At 34.1% G+C, this 26,166-nt stretch overlaps 1 protein-coding gene and 1 non-coding gene across 3 annotated transcripts in view; one reads left to right on the top strand and one right to left on the bottom strand.

Moving 5' to 3' along the window:
- Nep3 (M13 family metallopeptidase neprilysin 3) overlaps nt 1-26,166 on the bottom strand; it is a 138,483-nt gene that overhangs the window by 41,702 nt on the left and 70,615 nt on the right. For both annotated transcript variants that reach the window (XM_089649359.1, XM_089649360.1), the window contains exon 2: nt 24,960-25,070. In XM_089649359.1, the coding sequence (XP_089505485.1) occupies nt 24,960-25,070 (111 nt within the window). The remainder of the gene's footprint in view (nt 1-24,959; nt 25,071-26,166) is intronic.
- Nucleotides 19,524-19,613, top strand: TRNAY-GUA (transfer RNA tyrosine (anticodon GUA)). The gene is given in 2 exon segments: nt 19,524-19,560; nt 19,578-19,613. It is a non-coding gene; the product is annotated as a tRNA-Tyr (tRNA).

Genomic DNA, 26,166 nt, shown 5'->3' with positions numbered 1-26,166 from the left:
GGATCAATGCAAAACGAACTCTAAGCAGAATTCTTGCCTGAACAGACTATGCAATAATTACAATAGCGTATTATCCAAGGTGGATATTTTCAATTGCAAACTTACCAAATACAAGAAGTCCATAAAAGAATATTTTTCTGATGGTTTGTGAATAATGTTGTCTCTATTGTTTATATTTCTATTGTGATTTGATTTATATCTACAATCTCTCTCCATGGCTATAAATGTTTTGTTTGGTAATTTTTCGTTTTATATAATCTTTTGTTTTGTATAAATTTTTGAATTCATATTCCTTCCTTACAAATTTAATTAACTCATTCCATATTATGCTGTCTCAGTAGAGGTAAAGTCACAAGGAGGAAATCCATAATTGGTTATATTTTGGCTATATAATACGTATGTACAAAATGAAATAAATGTAAAATGTCGATTTCCCGAAAATTAATAAATAAATGCAAGACAGTGAGGCATGGAACTTGCATAGGAAGGACGAAAGAATTCTGAATGCTGTAGAAATGAGATCCCTGAGGCGTATGTGTGCAAAACCATATATGATCGTTTGAGAAATGTGGAAATTCGCAAAGAATGCAAGGCTGATGTAAGCGTAATGAGTAAAATTAAGAAAGGGGCGCTTTAATGGTTTATGGATGTAGAGCGAATGAACGAAGAAAATGAGTGTAAGGAGAATATATGAAGCAAATGTGAATGGTAGCAGAAGTCGGGGACGTCCGAGGAAGACAAGGCACGATCAGTGAACCATATACTCATTTCGGGCCATGTCAAGAGTCAGATTAACAGAAGAGTATGTATGAGACGATGTATGAATGTCAATGAAGCAAGGAGTGTGTGCCAAGACCTAGTTGCTTGGCGGTCCATCCTCTCTGCCTACCTCTGCGGAGAAACGGCGTGATCGCTAGTTAGTTGGTCAGAATTCATTTTGTCTGATTACCAGGGAAAAATTAATTAAATTAACAAAAAAAACATATATACAGGTTTTCCAATAAGAGGTGTTATTTTAATATTCAATCGTAAAAGATCAATGGTTTCGTTGCTTGTGTGGCACGTAGCGCCGTCTTGTTGAAAGTAAACGTTGTCCAGATCAATACCATTCAATTCCGGTCATAAAAAATCATTAAGCATCTCTCGATAGCGCAATCCATTCACCGTAACTGTTGCTCCAGCCTCATTTTCGAAAAGTAAGGTCCAATGACTCCGCCAGACCATAAACCGCACCAAACAGCCACACGTTGTGGATAGAGAGGCTTTTCAACAATAAATCTTGGGTTTTCCGAGCCCCAGATGCGACAATTTTGCTTGTTGACAAGGCCGCCGAGGTGGAAATGGGCCTCATCACTCAAGATGATTTGCATTTGATTCACTCAAGTGAATTTTAATAATTTCAATGTGTTGTTGAAGCGTGTATTGTTCCATTTTTATTAATGGCGTAGTTTCTACTTATCAGATGTCAAAAAATTACAGCTTCAAAAGTAACATCTACCGAAATAGCGGGCTATTCAAAATAACACCTCTTATTGGAAAACCCTTTTGTTTTTTTGTTAATTTAATTCATATAAATATATACATTTGAATAAAAAAATTGAAATAATCACTTTATATACGTATACAGTTTTTGTATGAATTATCGTAGATTTTTGTTGTAATATCTTTAAAAAATTATAAAATATATCATTCAAATACCGATTTGTGAAAAAATATGAGATTTGCTAATTAAGGTGACGATATTATTATAAGTTAATACGATAGTTCTTCTCATTGCCAGGGTTGACGATTTATGCAAATATTTAAAAAATAATTAAAACTGTAGATTTATAAACTGTAATAATCCAAAATTATGTGTTTTAAGTAATATTACAAATGCTTTCATTAAATACTCTTACTTGACCTTACTTTAAACCGGGCATATTACTCTAAGCCTAAAGATAAAAAGAGTTATTAAAAAACGTAAAAATGAAATATTTTATTTATTTACTAATTTTCGGGAAATCGACAGCTTACATTTATTTCTGTTTGTGCACAAGTATTATATGGCCAAAATAAAACCAATTATGGATTTCCTCCTTGTGACTTTACCTCTACTGAGAAAGCATAATAAGGAATAAGTAAATTAAATTTGTAAGAAAGGAATATGAATTCAAATATTTATACAAAACAAAAGATTATCTAAAAAGAAAAATTTACAAAACAAAACATTTATCAATACATTTATATCCACGGAGAGAGGTTGTACGTAGATATAAATTAAATCATAATAGAAATATAAACAATAGAGACGTAACATTATTCGCAAACCATCAGAGAAATATTGTTTTATGGACCTCTTGTATTTGGTAAGTTCCCAGCTGAAAATATCTTAAGGCGATGCCATACGTAGTAATGCAAAATCATGTGTTTTTGGTTTGAAAATTTGGTCGCCTAGAAATGTTTCAGATGCTTTTATTAAATACTGCGAGTAGAATACATCTTGGCCTTTGAAATAATCGAGTATTTTTTAGATAAGTCTTTTAATAAGCCCAGAAAAAAATAATGTATAAGGCCTATGAAAACTTCTTTTAAGTTCAAAATCTCCTACTTACGAACCCATTCTCGGTTATGATTTTATTGTATAATGTGGAAAATTAAGTTATTTATAAAATGATCGAAAAAAATTAAATAATGCCTGAACATCCACAAAATAAAATAAAAGGCACTTTTAGGCCATGTTTTTTTCTTGCATAAATCAAAACAGGCGGATGGTGTTAAGCGGGAATTTAAACCTTATCGCCATCTACGTAAGGGTATTGATAGCGGCTCAATTTAAAATATTACACGACGTAGTGCATCGCCTTAAACCTTGTATAATACGTTATTGTAATTATTGCATAGTCTGTCCAGGCAAGAATTCTGCTTAGAGTTCGTTTTGCATTGATCCACCCTGAACAGGACAGAAGAGCGTGTTGAACGCTCAGGTACATTGAATTGAATCTTATTTTATGTGATTATTAATTATTTTAAGGCAATTATCTTTAATAATGCATTAATAATAATTATTATTCACCCTTCAGGCTAAATAGGCCACTTGCAAGGATTTTCTAATGACTTGGAAAAAAATGAGTGGATAGATTTCTCTACTAAGATTACGAAAATGTTACTCAAAAAATTTTGAAATGTATAGTTTTTTTTAAATAAAATAAATAAATCTGTTATTTTTGGCTTGTGACGTCACCACTTGAAAATGTTCCGTCTCCAATATTATTGAATTAATTTTTGTAAAATTCCACACTGATTATTTTTTTTATATGGCAACACCTTGATTTCCGGCGACTTGTGAATTTGAATATTGACACTTGTTTGGGGTTTGGCTGTTTGTATTGTAGTCCGCTAACTTTGTTGAGAAATTAAGCATATATTATTTGGAAATGATTGAAGTAGGTTTTGTTCAGGGTCAGTCTGACAATTTGCCGAACATAGATTCATTTATGATGGCTACTTTTCTAAGTAATAATATGAATTTCATTGGAAGCGAAATTAGAAATGTCAAAACAAAAAGGTTAGTATTTTTTCTGTATCTTCTAATATACGAATATTATGTTATATATTTTGACAACATTTAATATGTACTTATATATTATGTTTCCATCAATTATTATTATTAAGACAATTGTTAACATTCAGTTATATGCAACTGTCTTTTGTTTTCAACGTGTTATTATTATATATTTTAAAGGTCTGCACGTGAAAGTTATGGTGATAATGCTATCGGGTATGTGCAGGTAAAAAGAGAAGGTCCTATCTGCACAGTGAAAGCAAAAATAACCCCCGAGCACCGTGTCCGCCAAAAAGCATACTCTGTTGTACTTTTGTGTGATGAGATGGAAGATGAAATACAAGTCTTAGAATGTCAAGACTGTGCAGCTTCTAGAGGTTAGTTGAACTGTATGTCGCTATATTGTAAAATATGTTTCTCTCCTCTAACCTCTACACTCTTCTACCCTATGGAGATGTGGGGAAGAGCAAACTCTTGTGTGATGTAACAAACACAGAATCATTGCGAGGGTCTCTGCCAGCTACCTGTTGACAAATAATTTATATTTGGAACATTTTGCTTTCAGGTGGCTGTAAACATGCACTGGCATTTCTAACATGGCTCCATAGGAGAAGTGAAGAACCAGCGTCGACATCTGTCGACTGTTATTGGAGAAAATCAAAGTTATCGTGTGTCGGAACCTCCCAAAAGTTCATTCTGGCATCCCAAGTTGGCAAGAACGCAGTAAAAAGCGTGGAAAAAGGTAATGGAGATTTCCTGGCAGCAGTACTCCAAAGGAGTCTTAAGGAGGGGCTTCGATGCCAACTGACTCAACTTTACATGGATCCGAAGCCCACTGACTGTTTGTCCATGCACAGGATGATTTCTGCTTTTAAGAAAACACGAAACCTGCACAATACAAGTGCTACAGATTTCATCAATTTTATTACATGTGATCTAAATATTCCTCCAAATATCTTCGAGGAAGTTTTTTCATTAACAAGAAAGCAGGCTAACTGCCCGTTATGGTACGAAATGCGATATGGCAGAATTACTGCATCCAAACTATACGAGGCAGCTAACTGCAAAACATTGGATGGAACATTGACTGAAGTCATCTTAGGGGCAGCCAAGATTCCAGACACAAAGGCTATGCAACGAGGTCGGCTTTTAGAACCTTTGGTGTTAAAGGTACTAGCAAACCAACTGGGACACAAATATAAAGAATGTGGTTTCAAAATCAGTTGCAAATTACCAATTATCGGTGGCTCCCCGGATGCAGTCACTGATGATTATATTGTTGAGGTCAAGTGTCCAGTCAAACATAGTACAATGAAAAATTACTTTTTTGAGGGTGTTGTTGCCAGAAAGTATTATGCACAAATGCAAATACAAATGTTTGTACTGAACAAATTCAAGGGAGTGTTTTGTGTTGCTGAACCCAACTTTGAATCATCTGGCAAAATAAATGTTTTCCACATCGATTACGATGAAGAATTCTGTGTCGAAGCTATTAATAAAGCCATGCTGTTTTGGTCCAGAGCTATATTTCCTGTACTTAAAAAAAATGTATAGGTATACATTATTTGAAATAAATCACGTATTTACTGCACTACACTCGCTTCTTTATTCATAATAATACATGATTATATTGATTATGTACAATAGCATCATATTATTTTCATCCCATCCACCATAGTATAATATGTATTTGTATAAAGTGACAGAAAAACAAAAACAAAAAGTTTACATAAGACATATTTTTACATTTATACCTAGTATTTATTTGATAATACGTACACATGTTATTGTATTATCGCATAGATTTTTTTTGTATTTATTATTGGAAGTAAGAAAATGATTACAAAGTGGAAATTCTAACACAAATAGAAATGTATTAAAAAGTGGAACATGATCACTTTGCTACAACACAACTGTATTTATATAAACTTGATGTAAAAGTAAGGCGTAATGAATGAATAGCAATCAATCCACTCTCAGTAAAATATTGGAAGCATTATTATAGTCAGTACTTGCACTGACTGGTAACGCTGGCCGCTAGATGGCGCTAGTGTAGCATGTTGCATTTCTTCGGGACAATACAAACCTAATGGCGGGCTTTAATATTCTTTTTACGTGTGAGCATAAGAACAGTAAGGTCGTATGTAGGTTACTAAATATTTTATTTTCGACTTATATAATTTATTAACGTAAAATAAAGAAAACATTTCAAATAACATGCATTAAAAAAAACCAACCCACAGAAGTCACGGGGCTAGGAGGCGCTAGTATAGCATAATCAGAATGTATGGTAAATGTAAGAAGTTGAAGGTGTTATACATAAATTATTCTACAGTATTTGATATTATCCCTTTTGGTGGCTTCATTGCCTATAAACTCTAAGTAAAAGCTCCAACATATGTTTTTATAAAAAACACATACTGGCGCTATAATTACATAATATTATACACTTTAGACTTATTCTATATACATTACATGAAGGATAAACAAAATTACACTGGTACATATTATGAATATTTATATTCAAGTTAAAGTTTATATGATAATGAAGCGCACATAACATTTTAAACTAAACATTAGCGTAGAGCACAAAACACTAAAAGACTAATAATATTAATAAGACTAATATGATCAAATTATTGGTTTTTGTAGATTTATGAGTCCACATGCAATCATAACAATATGGTCAACTTGTTGAGTCAAATGGAAGTCTATACAAGAATGTGGCTTTAGAATATTATACTCTCTGAGCCGGCTTATTACACGTTCAACGTGTATACGCAGGGCTGCTATTTGCTTGGATAACTTCACCTCTCTTTTAGTGCTATTTACACCTGTAACAACACTTGGTGGACGCACAAGTTGACAATGTTTGCCTTCTAAAATAGTAGCTAGTTGCTTAAAACCTCTATCTGCCATTACCGACATGCCTTCAGACAAGTTGTCCAAGAAGCCGCACTTTTCCACAATCATCATATCTGTAGTACGTCCACCAAAGCCCTTTGAAATGAAGTTAATAAAGCCATCAGGAGTGATTGATATTAGGTACTTGAGTGTATTGCATTTTTTATATTCTGACCAAGTTAGTGCCTGCTGCAGTGGATTTGATGGCTTCTCTATCTGAATTTCAAAACAGTCTATGATTGATACGACATGTTTGTATCTTGCTCTGAATGGAATTGGTAGTAAGGCTTCTATTGCTTCTGACTTAGGCCAAAATACCAGTTCTGCAAGATGACGAGATAACTTCGGTAAACTTTGCTTAAAGATTCTTGAAGCTTGAGCCTCAGAAAGGCCAAATTCATCACCTAAAATGCTGAAACTAGAGTTTAATTTAATTTTTTTTAAAACGATTAAAACATTTAAAATGTTTATATTTTCAAGGAGTGCTAGGGTTTTAACAATCCAATAAAAATCTTTAAGGATTCCTAAATACAGCTTTGGTTTGTTTTCAATATGCTGCAGAGTTAATTTCAATGACAGACTTTTGAAATCACTATTTGAACTACTATCAACGTACGAATCTGACGTAGCTTGTTGGGAGTATTCTGAACCAGATGCCGATTCCGAGGCAGAACTGTCTGGCTGAAGAGTGACATGCTTTAGTTGTACATTCTTGGTATTTTTATTATGCTTCACAGGAGAAGTACTTACGTCACGAGTAGTTAAACACTCGATTGGACCCCTACTGTGTTCTTTTCCTGTATTTGTCAATTTACTTTTGAATTTCTTTTTCAAATTGCATTGAATGGCTTTCGAATCAGTTGCGTTCTCAACTATCAACATGTGAAAGTTTTCTTCGGAGCTTGATGTATCTTGTGGTCCATCCACATGTTGTTGAAGTATTTGGAGTCCAGAGCATTGAGGCTTCTCGAGAGGAAACGACACTTCCAGTTCAACGTAGTCTTGAGGTTGATTGATGATCTGTTGTGGCACAGACTCATCCACATCAGACAGGCAAGGAGACATTGGCTCGAGACTTGCAACAAACACTTCACCGCCTTTAGATGAGCTTGGATGCTGATCCACCACATTGAGTAGATCTCGCCCATCAGCTCCAATTTGACATTCAAATTTATGAGGAATGGTTCCTTTTTTTAAAAGCACCCTTTTACTTAGATGTTGGGGCCATTTCCGAGCATCCACGCTTAACTGAAAATAAAAATACAACTTATCAAGAGACATTGTATTTATTCAATACAAACTTAACAATGCAAATATAATAAGTATCTTCATTTGAGAATAGCCTGCAAAAGTGTAACAATATTGTAATGTGTGTAGGCTTGTTGTCACTAGGTAATAGACCCACCTACTCAACCTACTGTACTGTACAGCAAACTATTCGTGAAGCATGCAACAAAGAAAAATATGTATTTTTTAAATATTGTGTTCAAACAATAATATTGTAAAAAATATACTTACATTAAAATGATCTTCACAGACATATCGTACGGTTTTATTTGACAGTTCACCCAATTGACTGGACCTATGAATTGCAATACACCATTGTTTTCTAATTGCTGAAATTCGCGGTACAACGAAAAATCTTTTTTCCTTAGTAGTCGCCGAAGTATTTGGGCACAAAGGAACCATACAATATTTATAATTATTTTTACGATCTCGGATCCTACGGTTACTACACGAATCCATGTTTAATTAAATAACAAAACAGTAACAAAACGCAGCGTTAGAATTGGAAGTACTTCGTTTTGACATGACAGATATTATTCAGAAGTGACAGATGTTATGATGTGAAAATCGTACAGATTATCCTTCCGTGGCGGCTGTCTTAGAAGTATAATGGTGATGGTCCTGATTTTAACAAAATCAAATTTAATAATATATTATTATGAGTTTATGAGTACAAGAATAATTTAAATCGCAACATTTGGATAGTATCAAACAAGAGGTACAATATCAAGTTATATGTTATATAACTAGAATGTGCAGCTGTTAAAAATAGTCTCATTGCAAAAACAAAAACCAACCTTGGTACATATAGAATATATAGGTACTTCGACCAACTAAATATATTTTATGAGAACCTTCTTTATACTTGTTTATATATTTCATATTGTTGATAAACCTTCCCCTTTAATTCATTTAATTTTATGTACATTAGGTTTTATTGTAAAATATTTGGATTAAGTGACTGAACATTATAATCGTATATATTCATCAATCCTATAATATTGTGTATAAGTATATTTATATTATATGTCATCTCATTTAATATGGCAGACTGAGATTGCAATATCCTCCCAGTACTGCTGGAATAAAACTTTAAATAAATTAATAAGGATTAATGATCAATAAGAAGGTTCAAGGAAAAAAATATTTATGAGATGTAATATTTTTGGTATGCCTCGTTATTCTCCTCTGCCATTCGTGTGAAATGCGTCGTTTTTTTTTTAAATGTTTTTGGGCTATGTAATTATTTTGTTTTCGCACCCATAAATTATGTTCCGTCTTTCCGGTTTATGAAAAAATGGTCCGATTTTTCGGATTAAAATTTTCAAAAAATCGCCATGGTTTCAAAAATACGATTAAAAAAAAAAAAAAAATACAGAATGTCTTAGAATATTTGCCTAAACCGGAAAATAAAATAAAAAAATGGGATGCAAGAGGCCTATTGTTGAGTTTTGCGAACTAACAGTTTTTAACCCGTAGAGTCAATTATACCGCTTTTGGTAACAGCTCATAATATGGTCTTATAGAAATCGTTGTCTCCCTTACCTTCATGGTTAGAATTATGAATTACACGGTGGTAGAAAGAGAAAACACTACGCTTTAAATTCAAATCCAGACGTTCACCACAGAAGAATTAAAAAGTAATTAAATTAACAGCGTCTTTAAGAAATATAACGGTCAATATGCCAGAAGCCTGAGGTGTCAATTTTTTTAAAATAACATAATTAATACATGTTTTTTTACGCCTAATTGGCAAACAGCATACCCTATACAAAACGGTGTACAAAAGTACCTGCCAAATGGTTATCGTTTTCAATGGGTAGGTATTCAAATGTTTCGCATTAAATTTATAAATATTATGGTTTTCAAGGCATTGTGAAAATTTGTTTATTTTTTAAATCCACGTGATAGTTGTAAACACTGAACAGAAAATTAAAAGAAGTGTAATCTGTACCTGCCGATTTGAAAACTGATGTCGCAAATTTACAATTTACCTTTTCTCACTAGAGAATTCGTGTGTCGAGGTGGGAAGCTTTACAATCATAGTAAATAATAATTTAAAAAATATAAGAGAACTTAATATAATTTTGAAAATATAAGCCCAGAAAATTATTACAAAAATAAACACTATTGTTATTTAAATTAAAATTACAGCTGCACGGTGTAATTTTACTGATATAAAATATTGACAATTTATTAATAATGCCTTCAAATTATTCGTAATTCGGTTAAAAATGGGACTGCAGGCACTTAACGAATGAATTGATAGGTTCCCTAATAAACTTTTTAATGATTTAAACAGAAATAAACTCTTATTTTGTATGATTTGCTTTTATTAACTGATAAGAAGTGCATTTGTTATACACTCGCTTTGCAATGTCACAGAAGAAGAAAAGTACATATATTCTACCTACAACAAGGTCAAGTTAGAGTTACTACAAAAGGGCGGGAAATTTAAATCCATCACTCCCTCTAAATTCGAGCCTTATAATATTAAAAAAAATAACTGGATATTAATTACCCTTTGAAACAAGATAACTTTCAAAATATTCTTACATAATATTATTTGTAGAGTTTTTTAATTGTGCATTCCAAGTTTAGATCTTAAAAATTGAAATTTATCCTTTGGCAATGCTTTGGTAAATATATCTGCATATTGATTATCACTACTTACAAATTTTAGATCAATAATTTTTTGATAATATTTTTCTTTAACAAAGTGGTACTTGATGTCGATATGTTTACAGCGTTTATGGAAGTTTACATTTTTGATAACACTGATCGCACTTTGATTGTCTAAATGTAAGCACATTGTATCTTGTTTATATTCCTCAATATCACATAACAACTGTTTTATCCACATAGCTTCTTTGGTTGCAGCACAGGCTGCCATAAATTCTGCTTCTGTTGTTGACAGGGCAACTGTTTGTTGTCTTTGGCTAGACCATGTTATAGCTGCTCCATTTTTGATGAAAACATAGCCCGTGATTGAACGTCTTGTATCAGGATCATTGGCATAGTCAGCATCACTATAACCAGTCACTACTGGTGGCTGTGATGTGGATGAGTAATACAGTCCGTACTCTTTTGTATCTTTCAGATATTTGAAGATTTTCATCACGGCATTCCAGTGTGTTTTATTGTAACAATTTAAAAATCGACTCACTAGGCTCACTGCATACATAATTTCAGGTCGACTCACTATAGCTAGGTGCATGAGGGAACCCACAGCTTCTCTGTAAGGAATGTTCTTTTCTGGGTCTCCATCTCCTTTTTGTAACTTTACATGAGGGTCCACAGGAACACTGTTGGGGTTGGCATCAGTCATGTTAAACTTGTGCAATATCTGTTCCACATATTTAGTTTGATGTATGAATATACCATTGCTGAGTATCTCAATTTGCATGCCTACAAAGTTACTCACTGAATTCACTATTTTTACATCAAATACAGTTTTTAAGTCATTAGTTATTTCTTTTAGTACTGATTCATCTTTAGAAAATAACAAGCCGTCATCAACATACAGGCAAAGGTAGCATTTCTTATTGTTGACTTGACCAACATAAACACATTGATCAGCTTTGCTGTTGACGAAACCAAATTTCTTTAAAATCGAGTCAAACTTCTTATTCCAGCAACGGGGAGATTGCTTCAAGCCATACAGAGACTTGTTGAGCTTACATACCATATTGCCTTCACTAGGCAGACCTTCAGGTGGAGTCATTAATATAGTCTCTTCAAGCTCACCGTATAAGAATGCAGTTTTAATGTCAAGTTGGATGATTTTAAGGTTATACTGGACAGCCATGGATAATAATAAACGTATCGAATCATACCTTACAGTTGGTGCAAAGGTTTCGGTGTAGTCGATACCTGCTGTTTGTGCAAATCCTTTTGCACAAAGTCGTGCCTTGAACCGTGGACCCGTTGACTCCTCCTTTATTCGGAACACCCATTTGCATCCTATCACTTTAGCATTTGGAGGTTTTTCTATCAATATCCAGGTTTCATTCTTCTTATGTGCATCTAGTTCTTCATCAATTGATTTTATCCATTTTTCTTTATTTTCTGAACTAATTGCTTCTTCATATGTTTCCGGAACATCAGGAATAAATGAACATAGGTAAGTACTTTCTTCAGGCAAGTTTTTGTTTTTGTTTCTAGGTCTCAACTTCACACTACTTACTTCAGGTGATTCAATACTGGTGTCTGGTATGTATTCACTGTCAGAAGTGGATTTGTTTTCTTTTACAGATTCATTTGAACTTTCTGAGGCACAATCTTCATCTTTTGAACTTTCTGAGGCACAATCTTCATCTTTTGAACTTTCCTCTTCTGTTTCAATTTTATTCATGGATAATTCTAAAGGAACAAAGTCTCTTTTCACAGAAGATTCAAGAAATGTAGCATCTCTACTTTTTATTACTTTTCTGGAATTCGGCAGTATGAATCTATAACCTTTTGTGTGGTCACAGTATCCGATGAAGATCATCTTTTGTGCTTTTGGATCCCATTTCTTGCGCTTTTCTTTAGGCAGGTGAACCATTGCCTCACATCCAAATATACGCATATGATTCACATTTGGTTTCAGGCCAAACCATTTTTCCATGGGAGTTTTGAACAACAAGGATCTCGTTGGAGAACGATTGATGATATAAGCGGCAGTGTGTATTGCATCAGCCCAATATAACTTTGGCAGTTCAGCATTGAGAAGCATACACTTTGCTCTTTCCACCAGTGTTCTATTCATGCGTTCCGCTGTACCATTCTGTTCAGGTGTGTACGGTGTGGTTGTCTGGTGTATGATTCCAGCACTTTTCAGGAAATCGGAAAAATTTTTGTTATCATATTCTAAGCCATTGTCTGTCCGAAGAATCTTTATATGAGTATCCAGTTGATTCTCAACTTCTTGTTTAAATTCTTTAAATTTTCCAAGAGCTTCAGATTTGTTGTGGAGAAAGTATACAAAAATTTTCTTTGAGTAGTCATCGAGAAAAGTTATAAAGTATCTTGCACCACCAAGAGATTGGGTTTCCATTGGCCCACATATGTCAGAGTGAATCAATTCTAGGGGTTTGCTAACCTTTGATCCTTCACTTTTAAAAGGTAATCGTGTCTGTTTACCTTCCTTGCAGGTTATACATGTCAGATTTTCTGTTTTGTTTAGAAAAGTTACATGTTTAGTATTTTCAGCCATTTTCATTAAACTGTGAAAATTCAGATGCCCCATTCTTTGGTGCCACAGGTAAGCATCTTGTTCTTCAACATTAGTCATGTGAGCATGCCCTCCAGGCATGTTCAGCCGGTACATGTTGTTAACAATACTTGCAGTTGCTACTATTTGATGCTTGCTGTTCAAGATGACACAGCCGGAGTTATCAAATTTTACTTGGCCACCATTTCGAATAATTTGACTCACAGATAGCAGGTTAGTTGCTAGTCCATGGACATGTAGAACATTTGTAAACAGAATCTTATTTTCTTGGCCTTTGTCATTATAAACATCTAAACTCACTTCTCCCGAGCTTTGCACAGATAACACTTTATTGTCTGCAACTCTAATGTTCTTTATTACAGGAGTTGATTCCTTTTGAAAGAGATTCTTGTTCTTCGTCATATGAGCTGAGGCGCCTGAGTCTATGTACCAGGCGTCATCATAATTAGACGATGCGATAAACACAGCAGCATAGGATGAGGTAGGTTTCTGTACCTTGTTTTTGGGTTTTGATTTACATTCAGGGCTCTTGTGGCCATATTTGTTACAGGAATAACATCTCGGACCCTTGGTTTGTTTCTTGTCATTGTTATGAAACCTTTTATTTACTGCGAAGGCTGTTGTGTTGTTTTCATAATTTCTCACATCTTGCAATAATTTAGCTTTAACAGAATCTGCAGTTATCTTCGTGCCAGAGCTTTCAATTGCTATAATCATTGGCTGATATGAGTCGGGCAGACCGGAGAGCAGCAAAGTCCCGAGCCACTCATCGTCCACTTTGAAGCCAATATTGCGGAGCTTGTGAGCTGTCGACATTATTTTGCTCACATATTCTTCAATACTTTTACATGCACTGAGCGAGGTATTACACAAATCACGCAGAAGACCAACCCGGCGTGTCAACCCGGAATCATCAAATGCCGCTGCCAATTTATCCCATACTCCTTTTGCCGTACTTTCTTCTTCTATGTGTACATAATTAATAGGATCGACAAGAAGAATAATTTTTGTTTTTGCTTTTGTGTCTTTTTTCGTATCAATCACTGTAAATGTGTCAGCTGTTTTAATACAATCCCACAATTCCTCGTGTTGTAGGTAGGTTTTCACTGCGAATTGCCATGTCGCATAGTTTTCACGGCCGGTTAACTTTTCGATTAATGCCAATGAACTGTTTGTTGCCATTTTTATGTATGAAAACACAGAGTTCAAACACGAAAACACTTTGGAATATGATTCGAGAAAGTCACTATTTTGTTTTTGAAGTAGAGGTTATGTTTTCACTGCGGAGGTTATGTTTTACTAATAGTCCTTTTTTCACTGCTAGTTTATTAGAAAAAACTTTCACTGAATGCCTCTGGGTTATCTGGGCCCATAACCTAATGATTTAAACAGAAATAAACTCTTATTTTGTATGATTTGCTTTTATTAACTGATAAGAAGTGCATTTGTTATACACTCGCTTTGCAATGTCACAGAAGAAGAAAAGTACATATATTCTACCTACAACAAGGTCAAGTTAGAGTTACTACAAAAGGGCGGGAAATTTAAATCCATCACTTTTAGTAAAACACGAATGTATAATCACGATGTCGAAACGCGTGTTTATAAATGTATTGTCCGATGCTCTGTAGGAAACCCGCTTGCAAATTTAGACTTACGGAATTCAATACCTACTGCGTTTGTGTGGAAGCACTATGAAACAATACATGATTAATACTTCAGAGGTAAGAGATAAAAATCGGAATATTTCCGCATTTCGTCATTGGATATTATGAAAGCAGACGCGTGTTCCGATATATTAGGAATGTACAAAAAGTTTATTAGAAACGGCCTGCAATCCCGTTTTTAACCGGATTATAACAAATACTCACTTGTCTCCGTGTGGGCAGTACGTTGGCAAAAATAACATTTTACTGACTAAATAAATATCACAAAGTACCAGTGTTGGCTTAGCACCAGTCACAATCATAGGGTGACCATACTGACAATGACAAAAGGGGTAGTATGAATAATTATTAACAAAACAAAAAAACAATAAATACATAAAAATAGATAAATACTAACAGGTGAGTAATTTTATATTTGAAAAATATTATTAAATGCTTGATAAATTTCATTTCAAGCTAAAATTGATCTTTCTTTGGGCACACAGACACGTCCATAGCACGTATCCACTGATCTAATAATTCAGTGATAGCAACTACTGTCATTACTAGATTGACAGTACCTACGTACAAGGTCGCTTACGTCTAATTAACATAGCAATGATCTTCGTTTGATGGTCACATAACTGCAGATGTCGTAATTATACAGTAATAACTGAGTCCACTTAACAGCTAATTATTAACTGCAGATACTGTGCAATTTGTGCGTTCTACTCGAATAGTGAAGTTCGAATACTCAAAATGAATCGATTCATATCTAATCCAAACATAACTCGTAGATTTTAGAGTAGAATTTAGTGCTTGGTTTTAAAACGTGTTGTGTTTTTTTGGTTTAGTTTTTTTTTGAAGTGCAACTTCTTTACGCGCGTCATGCATTTTCGAGGACCGGAGTAAAACCGACTCGTGACCGTCACGAAAAACCGTGATCATTTGGTGGTGGGGGTACGGGACCCCCACCACCGCTCACCGTTCACTGTCGCTCTCTCACCGTAGTCGCTTACTGAGGTGAGGGAGCCACTGACGAACGTTCTCTCTCTCTCTCTCTCTCTCTCTCTCTCTCTTCTCTCTCTTCTCTCTCTTCTCTCTCTTCTCTCTCTTCTCTCTCTTCTCTCTCTTCTCTCTCTTCTCTCTCTTCTCTCTTTTCCTCTCTTTTCCTCTCTTTTCCTCTCTCTCTAGCCAACGACGCCACGCCAGGCATCAGCTGCTTGCTTCGTGTACTGCGCGGTGAGTGTAATACGAGTGAAATACGTAATTGATTGTAGTTTAGAGAGAAGAATACTAAAAGTTTCACTTCTGTCGTGCGTAGGCTTGCCACACACTGTATTTTTTTTTTAATGGGGACCCGGGGAAAAGCCGCTATCTTAAAAGCCTTCTCTTCGATTTTTCATACATATTTTTAAAAAATCAAGGTACGACTAGTAAAGGTAATTTTAAAAAATTAAGACAGCTTTATATGTTTTTTTAATTAATTTTACCTACCCAACTAACTAAATATTTTCTTTAAACATAAATCGAAAACACACGATTTTAAAAAATATATATTTTCAGAAACTGGCAATACTTATTTTTCTCATGCATATCTTTCTATGAGACATCTTGGTGTTGCCATTTAAAACCGTGTAAACAATTCTACTTTAAATGTTAGACTGTACCCATCACGAATTTACATTAAAAACATAAAATACTCGAACCCTTTGAATCGGTGGGATCGATTCGAGTTATCCGAAGATTCATTTTAAAGCACAAATAACTATAATCTTTTGAATCGGATGGATCGGTTCGATTTTCACGAGTTAATTTAAAAATATAAATAATTGGAATTCTTTGGATCGATTAGAAAGATTCAAATTTTACGAAGATTCATTTTAAAACCTAAATAACTGGAATCGTTTGGGTCGATTCGAGTTTTACGAAGAATAATTTTAAAACATAAATTACTCGGATCTTTGAATCGGTTAGATCGATTCGAGTTATACGAAGATTAATTTTAAAACATAAATACTCGAATCTTTTGAATCGGTTGGATCGATTCCTGTTTGCAAATATATATATACAGGGTTTTCCAATAAGAGGTGTTATTTTGAATAGCCTGCTATTTCGGTAGATGTTACTTTTGAAGCTGTCATTTTTTGACATTTGATAAGTAGGAACTACGCCATTAATAAAAATGGAACGATACACGCTTCAACAACACATTGAAATTATTAAAATTCACTTGAGTGAATCAAATGCAAATCATCTTGAGTGATGAGGCCCATTTCCACCTCGGTGGCTTCGTCAACAAGCAAAGTTGTCGCATCTGGGGCTCGGAAAACCCAAGAGTTATTAAAGCCTTTGACACATTACGCTATATTGCCACGCCATAATTATGCGCGCATAATTTTGGCGTGGCATATACGTATTACATGTTGGGGTGACACGCTACTATCATCTTTCTCGGGAGAGAGGGGTTAGACCAATTGGGAAACTGCCGCGGAATATCATTTCTTTGTATGGAATATATTACTTTGACAGATGGCCGCGTAATTAAGGCGATCCGTAAATTGTTCTGACTCCTTCTCCTGCCGTAGGTAGAAGAGGGTGAGGGAGCCTGGCTAGCAGATCACAGCACTTATAACACATTATCTTTTTAGGTGTGACAGGTCTTTATGCGATTGTATGACGAGCAATAAAGAGTTATGTAAACCGCTTTTAACTTATAGCGTAATCTGTCACCAGTTTAGGTATGTTGTAAACAGAAGTGGCGACATCTGTTATTTTCAAAAAGAACCGTCGAAGTTTTCAAACCGCGGCAGGGGGTTTTTATTTGCTAGTAAAAATGATGGTGCACGACGCGATTCGAACCCGCGACCTTCGGAATATCATCTTATCTTCTGATTTTAACCGATCCACCACAAAGATCATGAAATCTTCCTATATACTTCCATATACTCATTTCCTTTCGCTTCAAAGTGTTTTCAAATTGCTCTAATATCACCGGCGTCTGAACAAAAACATATTCCAATGTCAAAAATAATTTGTCTGAAATGCGTTGAAATTCTTTCAAAGTGAGATTTTAGCGAAGTAAAACTCAGTGAGCCAAGTAAATTCAAGCCAGAAAGATTTTGGCCGGTTTTCGATGCTTTGAGAAAATTTCGAGTATTTTTCTTTTAATAAAATTTAAGGCATAACTGAGAAACAAAAGACAATCGCCGCTTTCCCGCCAAACGAGCACGGAAAACCCATTACTGGACTAATTGAATTGGAAAACAATCGTGCAAACACTTGTGCAGAGAGAAGTGTTATTAATGATGAAGAAAATACGGAGAACTAGGTACCTAACTGGCTAAATAACCATCACGCCGTTTCACCAAAGGGGTAGGCGGAGAGGATAGACAGTCAAACAAAACAATCAGTCGCACACGAAGAAAAATGAGAATAATAAATACATGTTCGAACGTGAAATACTTGAGGCACATTATTAATCAAGACCTATCGGACGATGGCGATATCGAATGACAAAGGAGAAGCCTAAGCATAGTGTCTAATATGATTGCCCGCAGATTTTGCAAATGCAGCAATACCGTTAAAAAATACTGTTCAACGCATTCTGTACTGGCCTGTATACGTGTGAGACATGGTGTCACTACCGAACTTGCTCGATGGAACGACTCCGAATTCAATATAATGGCGCCTGTAGAATCATATTTGGATACCGAAGATACAGCAGCGCATCGACAATGTTCACGGAACTAGGACTGAATGGATTTGCCTGCCTGATGAGACACCGGGTCACTGGAGCCAGGATGCGGCTAATGGCCTCCGCCAACACGTTGGTGACCGCAGCCTACCAGCACCAAGCGCCACTCCTGAGTGAGAAACGGGATTACAGGCCGTTTCCTGTTAACTTTTAGTACATTGCACCTGCACCATGCCTTGATTATATATAATAGGACATTTAAAAAACCAAGTTAAACTATTTAAGGCGATGCCATACGTAGTACCTAATGCAAAATCATGTGTTTTTAGTTTGAAAATTTGGTCGCCTAGAAATGTTTCAGATGCTTTAATTAAATACTGCGAGTAGAATACATCTTGGCCTTTGAAATAATCGAGAATTTTTTAGATAAGTCTTTTTATAAGCCCAGAAAAAAATAATGTATAAGGCCTATAAAAACTGCTTTAAAGTTCAAAATCTCCTACTTACGAACCCATTTTCGGTTATGTTTTTATTGTATAATGTGGCAAATTAAGTTATTTATAAAATGATTGGAAAAATATTAAATATTTATGCCTGAACATCCACAAAATAAAATAAAAGGCACTTTTTGGCCATGTTTTTTTCTTGCACAAATCAACGGGAATTTAAACCTTATCGCCATCAACGTAAGGTTTGTTATTGATAGCGGCTCAATTTAAAATATTACACGACGTAGTGCATCGCCTTGTATAGGTTGTTTGTCAGAAATTCAAATGTAACATTGTCACCAATTTGATTTTTTTTGACCGGCAATCAGAAGGCTGAGGGTTCAATTCCTGTCGGCGACATGTATTTTTTCTCTGAATTTTTTTTTAAATTTATACAAGTGTTTTACGCTAATAATTATTGCTTAAAATGATATTATTGTATTGTAATACGTATTTGTTTCACTTAATCGTGCCATGTCTTCAAGGGCGTCATCGACTTATTCAACCATTCATTCCAAGTCATACATTCTCCTTACACCTCTCTCTTCGTTTATTACTGACTTCTCATTTTACCATATATAATTATGAGATTCATCTTTTCCTCCTGGCGGCACTGATAAGAAAAAACTTTGAACTCAACATCGTAATCGGATGAATGATATATGAACGCGTACGGTACAAACAAACACACATTTGTATGTACATAGATGTATATAGATTAGTAATCTCGGTCTACGTATCGCCTTCGATAGCTCAGTTGGTAGAGCGGTGGACTGTAATGTGAAGTTGTATAGATATCCATAGGCCGCTGGTTCAAATCCGGCTCGAAGGAATTGGGAAAATTTTTTAAATATATTATTCTCATTTTTTATCATAATTGTTTAGACAATTTTTTATCACATACAAGTTTTTATATATTATTTTTATTCCTGCAATCAATTTCTATTTTTTTTTTTTCTTTGTTTATTTCTATGTAATTGATTTCAAATCTGGCTCGAAATAATTGGGAATATTGTCATCATTATTCTATTTTTACTAGTTTTTACAACACAATTTTTTTAAATATATTTTTTATTCTTATTCTTTTTTTTTACTAGTGTTAACAAGACACAACTTTTTAAAATATATTTTTTATCATTATTCTTTTTTTTTACTAGTTTTAACAAGACACAACTTTCTAAAATATATTTTTTATCATTATTCTTTTTTTACTAGTTTTATTTTTTTTAAATATATATTTTATCGTTATTCTTTTTTACTAGTTTTCACAAGACACAAATTATTAAAATTTATTTTTTATCATTATTCTTTTTTTACTAATTTTTACATCTATTACAACTCATATGTCTATGATTACAACAATATATTTCTTTCCTAAAATCAATTTTTATTTTGTTTTATTTTTTATATGTGTAATTAATTGATTATTGGGTATTTCAAATCTGGCTCGATGGAATTGGTAATATTTTTTGTTGTTATATTTATATTTTTTTATCATTATTCGTTTTTTAGCATTTAGTATTAAATACAAAATTATATTTTTTTCCTTTTATTTTGGGTATTTCTTATATAATTATGACAACAACAAATTAATACTCGAATAGAATGAAGTTTGTGGACACATTAAAAATTAAATGTTACATAATTATAAAGGTCCTGCTGCTGACAGGACCGTTGTAATATTTCTGTTTATTTAGGTCGCGCAAATAGGGTTGATTCCACAGACATAGGAATTAATAGACGAGAAGATAATGGCGAGGGGTAAAATCAACTGTTGAAGAACGAAGGGGGTTAAGCTGACTGTGATTCGTCAATAAATCAATCTGACAGTAAATAGGCATCTCGCATTATAATATCACCATTTAGTTCTTAAAAGTAAAATCTGCTTTTGAATGAATAGACATTTTTACATGGGAGCGCAAATTACTCGCCACGTTATGAACTAATTTGCGAAGTCCAAATTCGGCAAAGTAAATTTCTTCTGTTTGCAGAGTCGTAGTTAGTTTCAGAGTATTTAGTTAAGACACTTTTACAAATGTTTCATAATTTACTTACCCCAGTAAACAACGATGAGCACACTTGAGAATCGCTACATTGTTTATTTATTTATTTATATTTATTTATATTTATTTGGGAAAATCAACAGATTATTTACATATATAAGAATAAACTAAATAATAAAGATTAAAAAAAAAAAAAAAAAAAAAAAAAAACAAAAAAAAAAAAAAAATAAATAAAAAAAAATCCAATAACAGATTTTCACTTAAAATTATAATAATAATAAAAAATATTAAAACAAGAAACTAAGGGTTCTGTACCCGTGGCCTGAGAAATTTACAAAAAATACAAAATTGTAAATAATAAATAAAAAATAATAACAGATCTAGGAACACAAATAATATACTAATAACCAGCTAAATTTCAAAAATTTAAATTTAACTGATATACTAATAACCAACTAAAATTCAAAACAAAATGTATTGTAAAATTTCAACACAGCAGCAATCAATAACACTACACAATAGCAATAATAACAATATAATAAATGTATACCTACAACTAAATTGAACACATGAGTATAAATTGGAAGGTAAGTAACTGGAAAGGATTCAAAGCAATAACATGATAACTTCAAGTAGAATATTTAAAATTATTTAATGTTAGTTATTACATATCTTTTAAAGGTTCCTAAATTACTTGAGAATATGTCCATATCATTAAAATTCTTATTAAATATACTACAGGCTCTGAATATAAACGCATTTTGTCTTATATTAGTAGAACATTTATGGAGATGAAAAAGTGATTTTTCTCTAGTTCTAACGCTCGGAACTCTAAAATTAATTTCAGACAGAAGGGGAGAACAACCAATAAAGCCATTGATAATTTTATGGAGATATATTATATCTGCGGAGTCTCTTCTAGTTTTTAATGGCTTAAGTCCATAAAGGTCCATCGAGCTGTTTACGTCAAGGTTTGAATTTAGTTTGAAATTTAAATGATGGACAAATTTTCTTTGGATGGCTTCAATGCGATTTATGTAAATATTATATTGAGGATTCCATATGGGAGAAGCGAATTCAAGATGACTGCGAACATAAGAAAAATACAATATTTTAAGTGTTATGATATTATTAAATTCTTTTCCAATACGGAATAAGAATCCTAGCATTCTAAGGGCTTTCTTAACAATCATATCAATATGAGCCTCAAATGTAAGTTTAAACATATACTATCACATTGTGATGTGATAGTATATGTTTCTAAAACTGATCCATATAATACGGTGTGAATAAGCCTAAAATAAAGTAAAATAATGCTTACTTATGGAATGTAATACGACAATTGGGTTTATTCTCTTTTTCACATCTATTTTTACAAGTTTTCATATAACAAGTCAACATTTTGCCGTGTTATTTCGTAAAATGAACCGATGATGCCTCGACCATAGTTCGCACAAGAATGATGACGTCACGTTTTCAAATTTCACTTGAGGCCATACGCGAGCCCAGCCGGCTCCAATGGAACCGGTATGGGGAGTGGGGATAATACGCTTTTAATCACTTAGGGCAGGTCTACTAATATTCATATGTCTATGGTTGATTCGAACAATGGAGACTTATAATTGTATTGATGTTTACACTTCCAACAACGATGTCCTCTCTAAGCGTCACTGAGAAACACCTAACTTGCTAACGCCTAACTTATTGTTATTAGCGAGAAAGAGACAACAAGTATGTACAATCACCGAATTTAAACACATATTCGAAAACTTTTTACAGTAGTTAATAGTATCTGCGTAACGCTTTCGACAGCGATATACTTTTGAAGAGTTACCGAGAAACAGCAATTTGTCTTGCTTAAGAGGAAACTACAAGCCAAAATGTGTATATTCTTGATTTACCTTATATTGTAGGTAATAGGCATTAAAATCGCTGACAAACGGAGTCTAGAAACGTTCGATTTCAAGCACAAAATTGGTTTTTATTTATTTTGTAAACAAGTTTATAAGAAAGCAAAAAAGTTAATCAAGTGAAACTGTCACAGATAATCTTAGCTATAATACTGTATTTTTTTCCTTTACGCGTTCATACATTTCTATTGAAAAAATATTTTTTTTAGTAGCTTACATGTATATTTTTTATCGAGTCATTTATTTTTTTTTAATTTGTTCTACTAAAGCATAATTTTTAGTTTTCATAATGTACACCAATTCGTTATAAAGATTAATCAAAAAAGGTGATTTAGCATTAAGCTTCGCCTTAAGCTTACGCGTCGTACAGTAGGATTGCGGGCATGGAAATACGTAACACTACTCCCGTGCCGCACCGACCCGTGTACGGGCGCCAATAGAAATATGTGGAGTTACTTCTGTTGGTACCATATCCTATCGGAGGTTAACCATCGTAAGGGCCTATTTTAAAATAAACGCAATTGAACTAGATTCTTCGTCTATTGTATTTTACGCCAATGTTGAGTTCATTGTATTACATTATTCTGCAACACTAAGGACGGGTTGTTTCGGAGAATTTGAACAATTCATCAAATTTCAACGTTAATTTGCGAGTTCTGTGAAAGTCTTATTCAAGTTCTGATATTATATCATTACAGGCTAGTTGCTTGACAGAATTGAAATATTAACAGAACTAGAAAATATCTTTTACAGAACTTGCAAATTAACGTTGAAATTTGATGAATTATTCAGATTCTCCGAAACAACCCGTCCTAAGTGCGACGATTCTTCGTCGTACTTCATCCGCCGCGGTTCTGTAATCATATCATTTGATATGTTCGCCAAATAGAACTGTAGCATTTATTATATGTATGTAGAAAACCTTGGTCAAGGAGCTTGTGCAAACACGAACCGGGCGACGGACCGAGCAGGCAGAGATGGCCAACCATGGAATAAACTGATGGAAATAAACATGAATAGAATTTGATATTGGATTTTTGTATTTTGACTATTTTGCAACATGTTACTTCTAAACTCGACACTGTACAAGCGGTTCCATGATAACTCAACACAGTGACACTTCAACACGCTTTTAAAACGTGATATAAAGTCATTAGAAACGATGATTTTTTTTTTTTTAACCTAACCTAACCTAACCTAACCTGACCTGACCTGACCTGACCTGACCTGACCTGACCTGACCTGACCTGACCTGACCTGACCTGACCTGACCTGACCTGACCTGACCTGACCTGACCTAACCTACTTAACCCAGTTAATAAAGTTTTTGTTTCATCACTTTCCGTGACTTTATATAACTTTTTAAACATGTGATGAATTATCATTGTGACGATGTATCCGCTCACCAGTACAAGCGTATGCGCGGAAATTTAGCAGCCACCTCTGGACTAGATCTTCCAAAGAGTTTATCACTAACCGCGTGGTATCGATCTGGCCTACAAACCAAATAATATATCGAATTAGATAAAACACAAGCCCATATATTAATGTAAACAGTCACCTCCGGGCTGGAGCTCTCATAGCGTTTATTACTTATCGCATGGTATCGAGATTACCATCATGCTGCGTATCGCCACCTCTGGGCTGGAGTTCCCAGAAACTTAAGGCTGCCATACGTAGTAATTCAAAATGATGTTTTTTTTGTTTGAAAATTTGGTCGCCTAGAAATGTTTCAGATGCTTTAATTAAATACTGCGAGTAGAATACATCTTGGCCTTTGAAATAATCGAGTATTTTTTATATAAGTTTTTTTATAAGCCCAGAAAAAAATAATGTAAAGCCCTATGAAAACTGCTTTAATGTTCAAAATCTCCTACTTACGAACCCATTTTCGATTATGATTTTATTGTATAATGTGGCAAATTAAGTTATTTATAAAATGATCGAAAAAAAATAATATTTATGCAGGAACATCCACAAAATAAAATAAAAGGCACTTTTTGGCCATGTTTTTTTCTTGCGTAAATCAAAACAGGCGGACGGCGTTAAGCTGGAATTTACACCTTACCGCCATCTACATAAGGGTTGTTATTGATAGCGGCTCAATTTAAAATATTACACGACGTAGTGCATCGCCTTAACGCATGATACCTATCAATTTGATCCTCGTTGCATCTACCACTATTAATACGGAACAGTGGTAGCCCAAATTCGAAAGTTAGCAGCCACCTCTTGGCTGTAGCTCCCATAAAGATTGTCACTCACCGTGTGGTATCTGATGTGTGTGGTGGTAGAAGAAACGCCCTCATTGAGTTGTATGGAACTGACGCTGCTGACGTCCTCGTCGACAAACTCAGTCTTTTTGTAACGCGCCATCTGTTGAGAGAACATATAATTAAAATAAATAATCAACAAAATATTCACCCTAGTATAGAAAAAATGGTAAAGAGAAGACACATAATCTTGTGCCATCTCCACTCATATTTTTTTTCATAAGCCCCAAATATCAGTCGGTCCTCAACCTCGCTATGAGAGATAATTTACATTTGTCAAGTTGCTCCCTGGTAGGAGCCCTGGCAATTGAGTGATACCATTACAAAAAATACTGAACATGGGGCCATGAAACTGTAATATTAAATGTTAGATAGCAGTTTCTATGTTTTTACGTTGGAAACATTAGTCCCGCGCAATTTTTTTGTGGTTTCATAATCTGTAGTCATGGTGTTTTTGGATATACCATCATATAATATGTTTGTTCTACATTGAAGTCCATTATTAAATGAAAAAATTCTATAATTATTTTAATTGTTTGACCTGAGAAACCATTTTGAAAATAGGTATTTTGCATTTTGCATTTGAAATGCTTTTCTAAACATAAGCTCTTTTATACATAATTCTTCAACACATATAGTACTAAACTTATTTTTCTATTTTTATATTACTAATTTTTTTACTTCTATTTTTTCTTATTATTTTTAAATATTTTTTACTAAACATTTAGTTTATATATAAATTGTTAATTACCAGCCTCAGAACAGACTATGTCTAGTGAGGAGGGCAATGAAAAAAAAAACATCTGTACAGAACCAACCTTAAATAAACGCCCGGGTTGCCGGCACTGAAACTGAAAAACCATTTTGCATTTTCAAATGGAAAAGTTTTGACCCATTTTCATTTTGCATTTCAAATGGTTTTGGGTACCCATTTTGCACATCTCTGGTAGATAGCAACAAAGGCGGGGCATTAACCCTTACTATAACTGCCTCCCAAAATGATATTCAGATATAAAAATGAGATTAGTTGGATAACCAACGCTTCGTGCCCGGGTTCATGGGTGAGATTTGTCACGGCGCGGCGGCGGAAGCGTTTGCCCACCAACTGCGTTTCGGGTCGGATTGGGAGATGCCGATTGAGGGGACCATTCACCTCTTCAGCCGGAGTTGCACCGCACTGGGAGGGATGGATTCAAACG

Source organism: Hesperophylax consimilis, chromosome 29 (genome assembly GCF_061612785.1).
Source record: "Hesperophylax consimilis isolate HC1 chromosome 29, BYU_Hcon_1.0, whole genome shotgun sequence".
In the NCBI taxonomy this organism is placed as follows: domain Eukaryota; kingdom Metazoa; phylum Arthropoda; class Insecta; order Trichoptera; family Limnephilidae; genus Hesperophylax; species Hesperophylax consimilis.
Note: the sequence above shows the minus strand (reverse complement) of the source record. Positions and strands in the feature narration are given on the sequence as shown.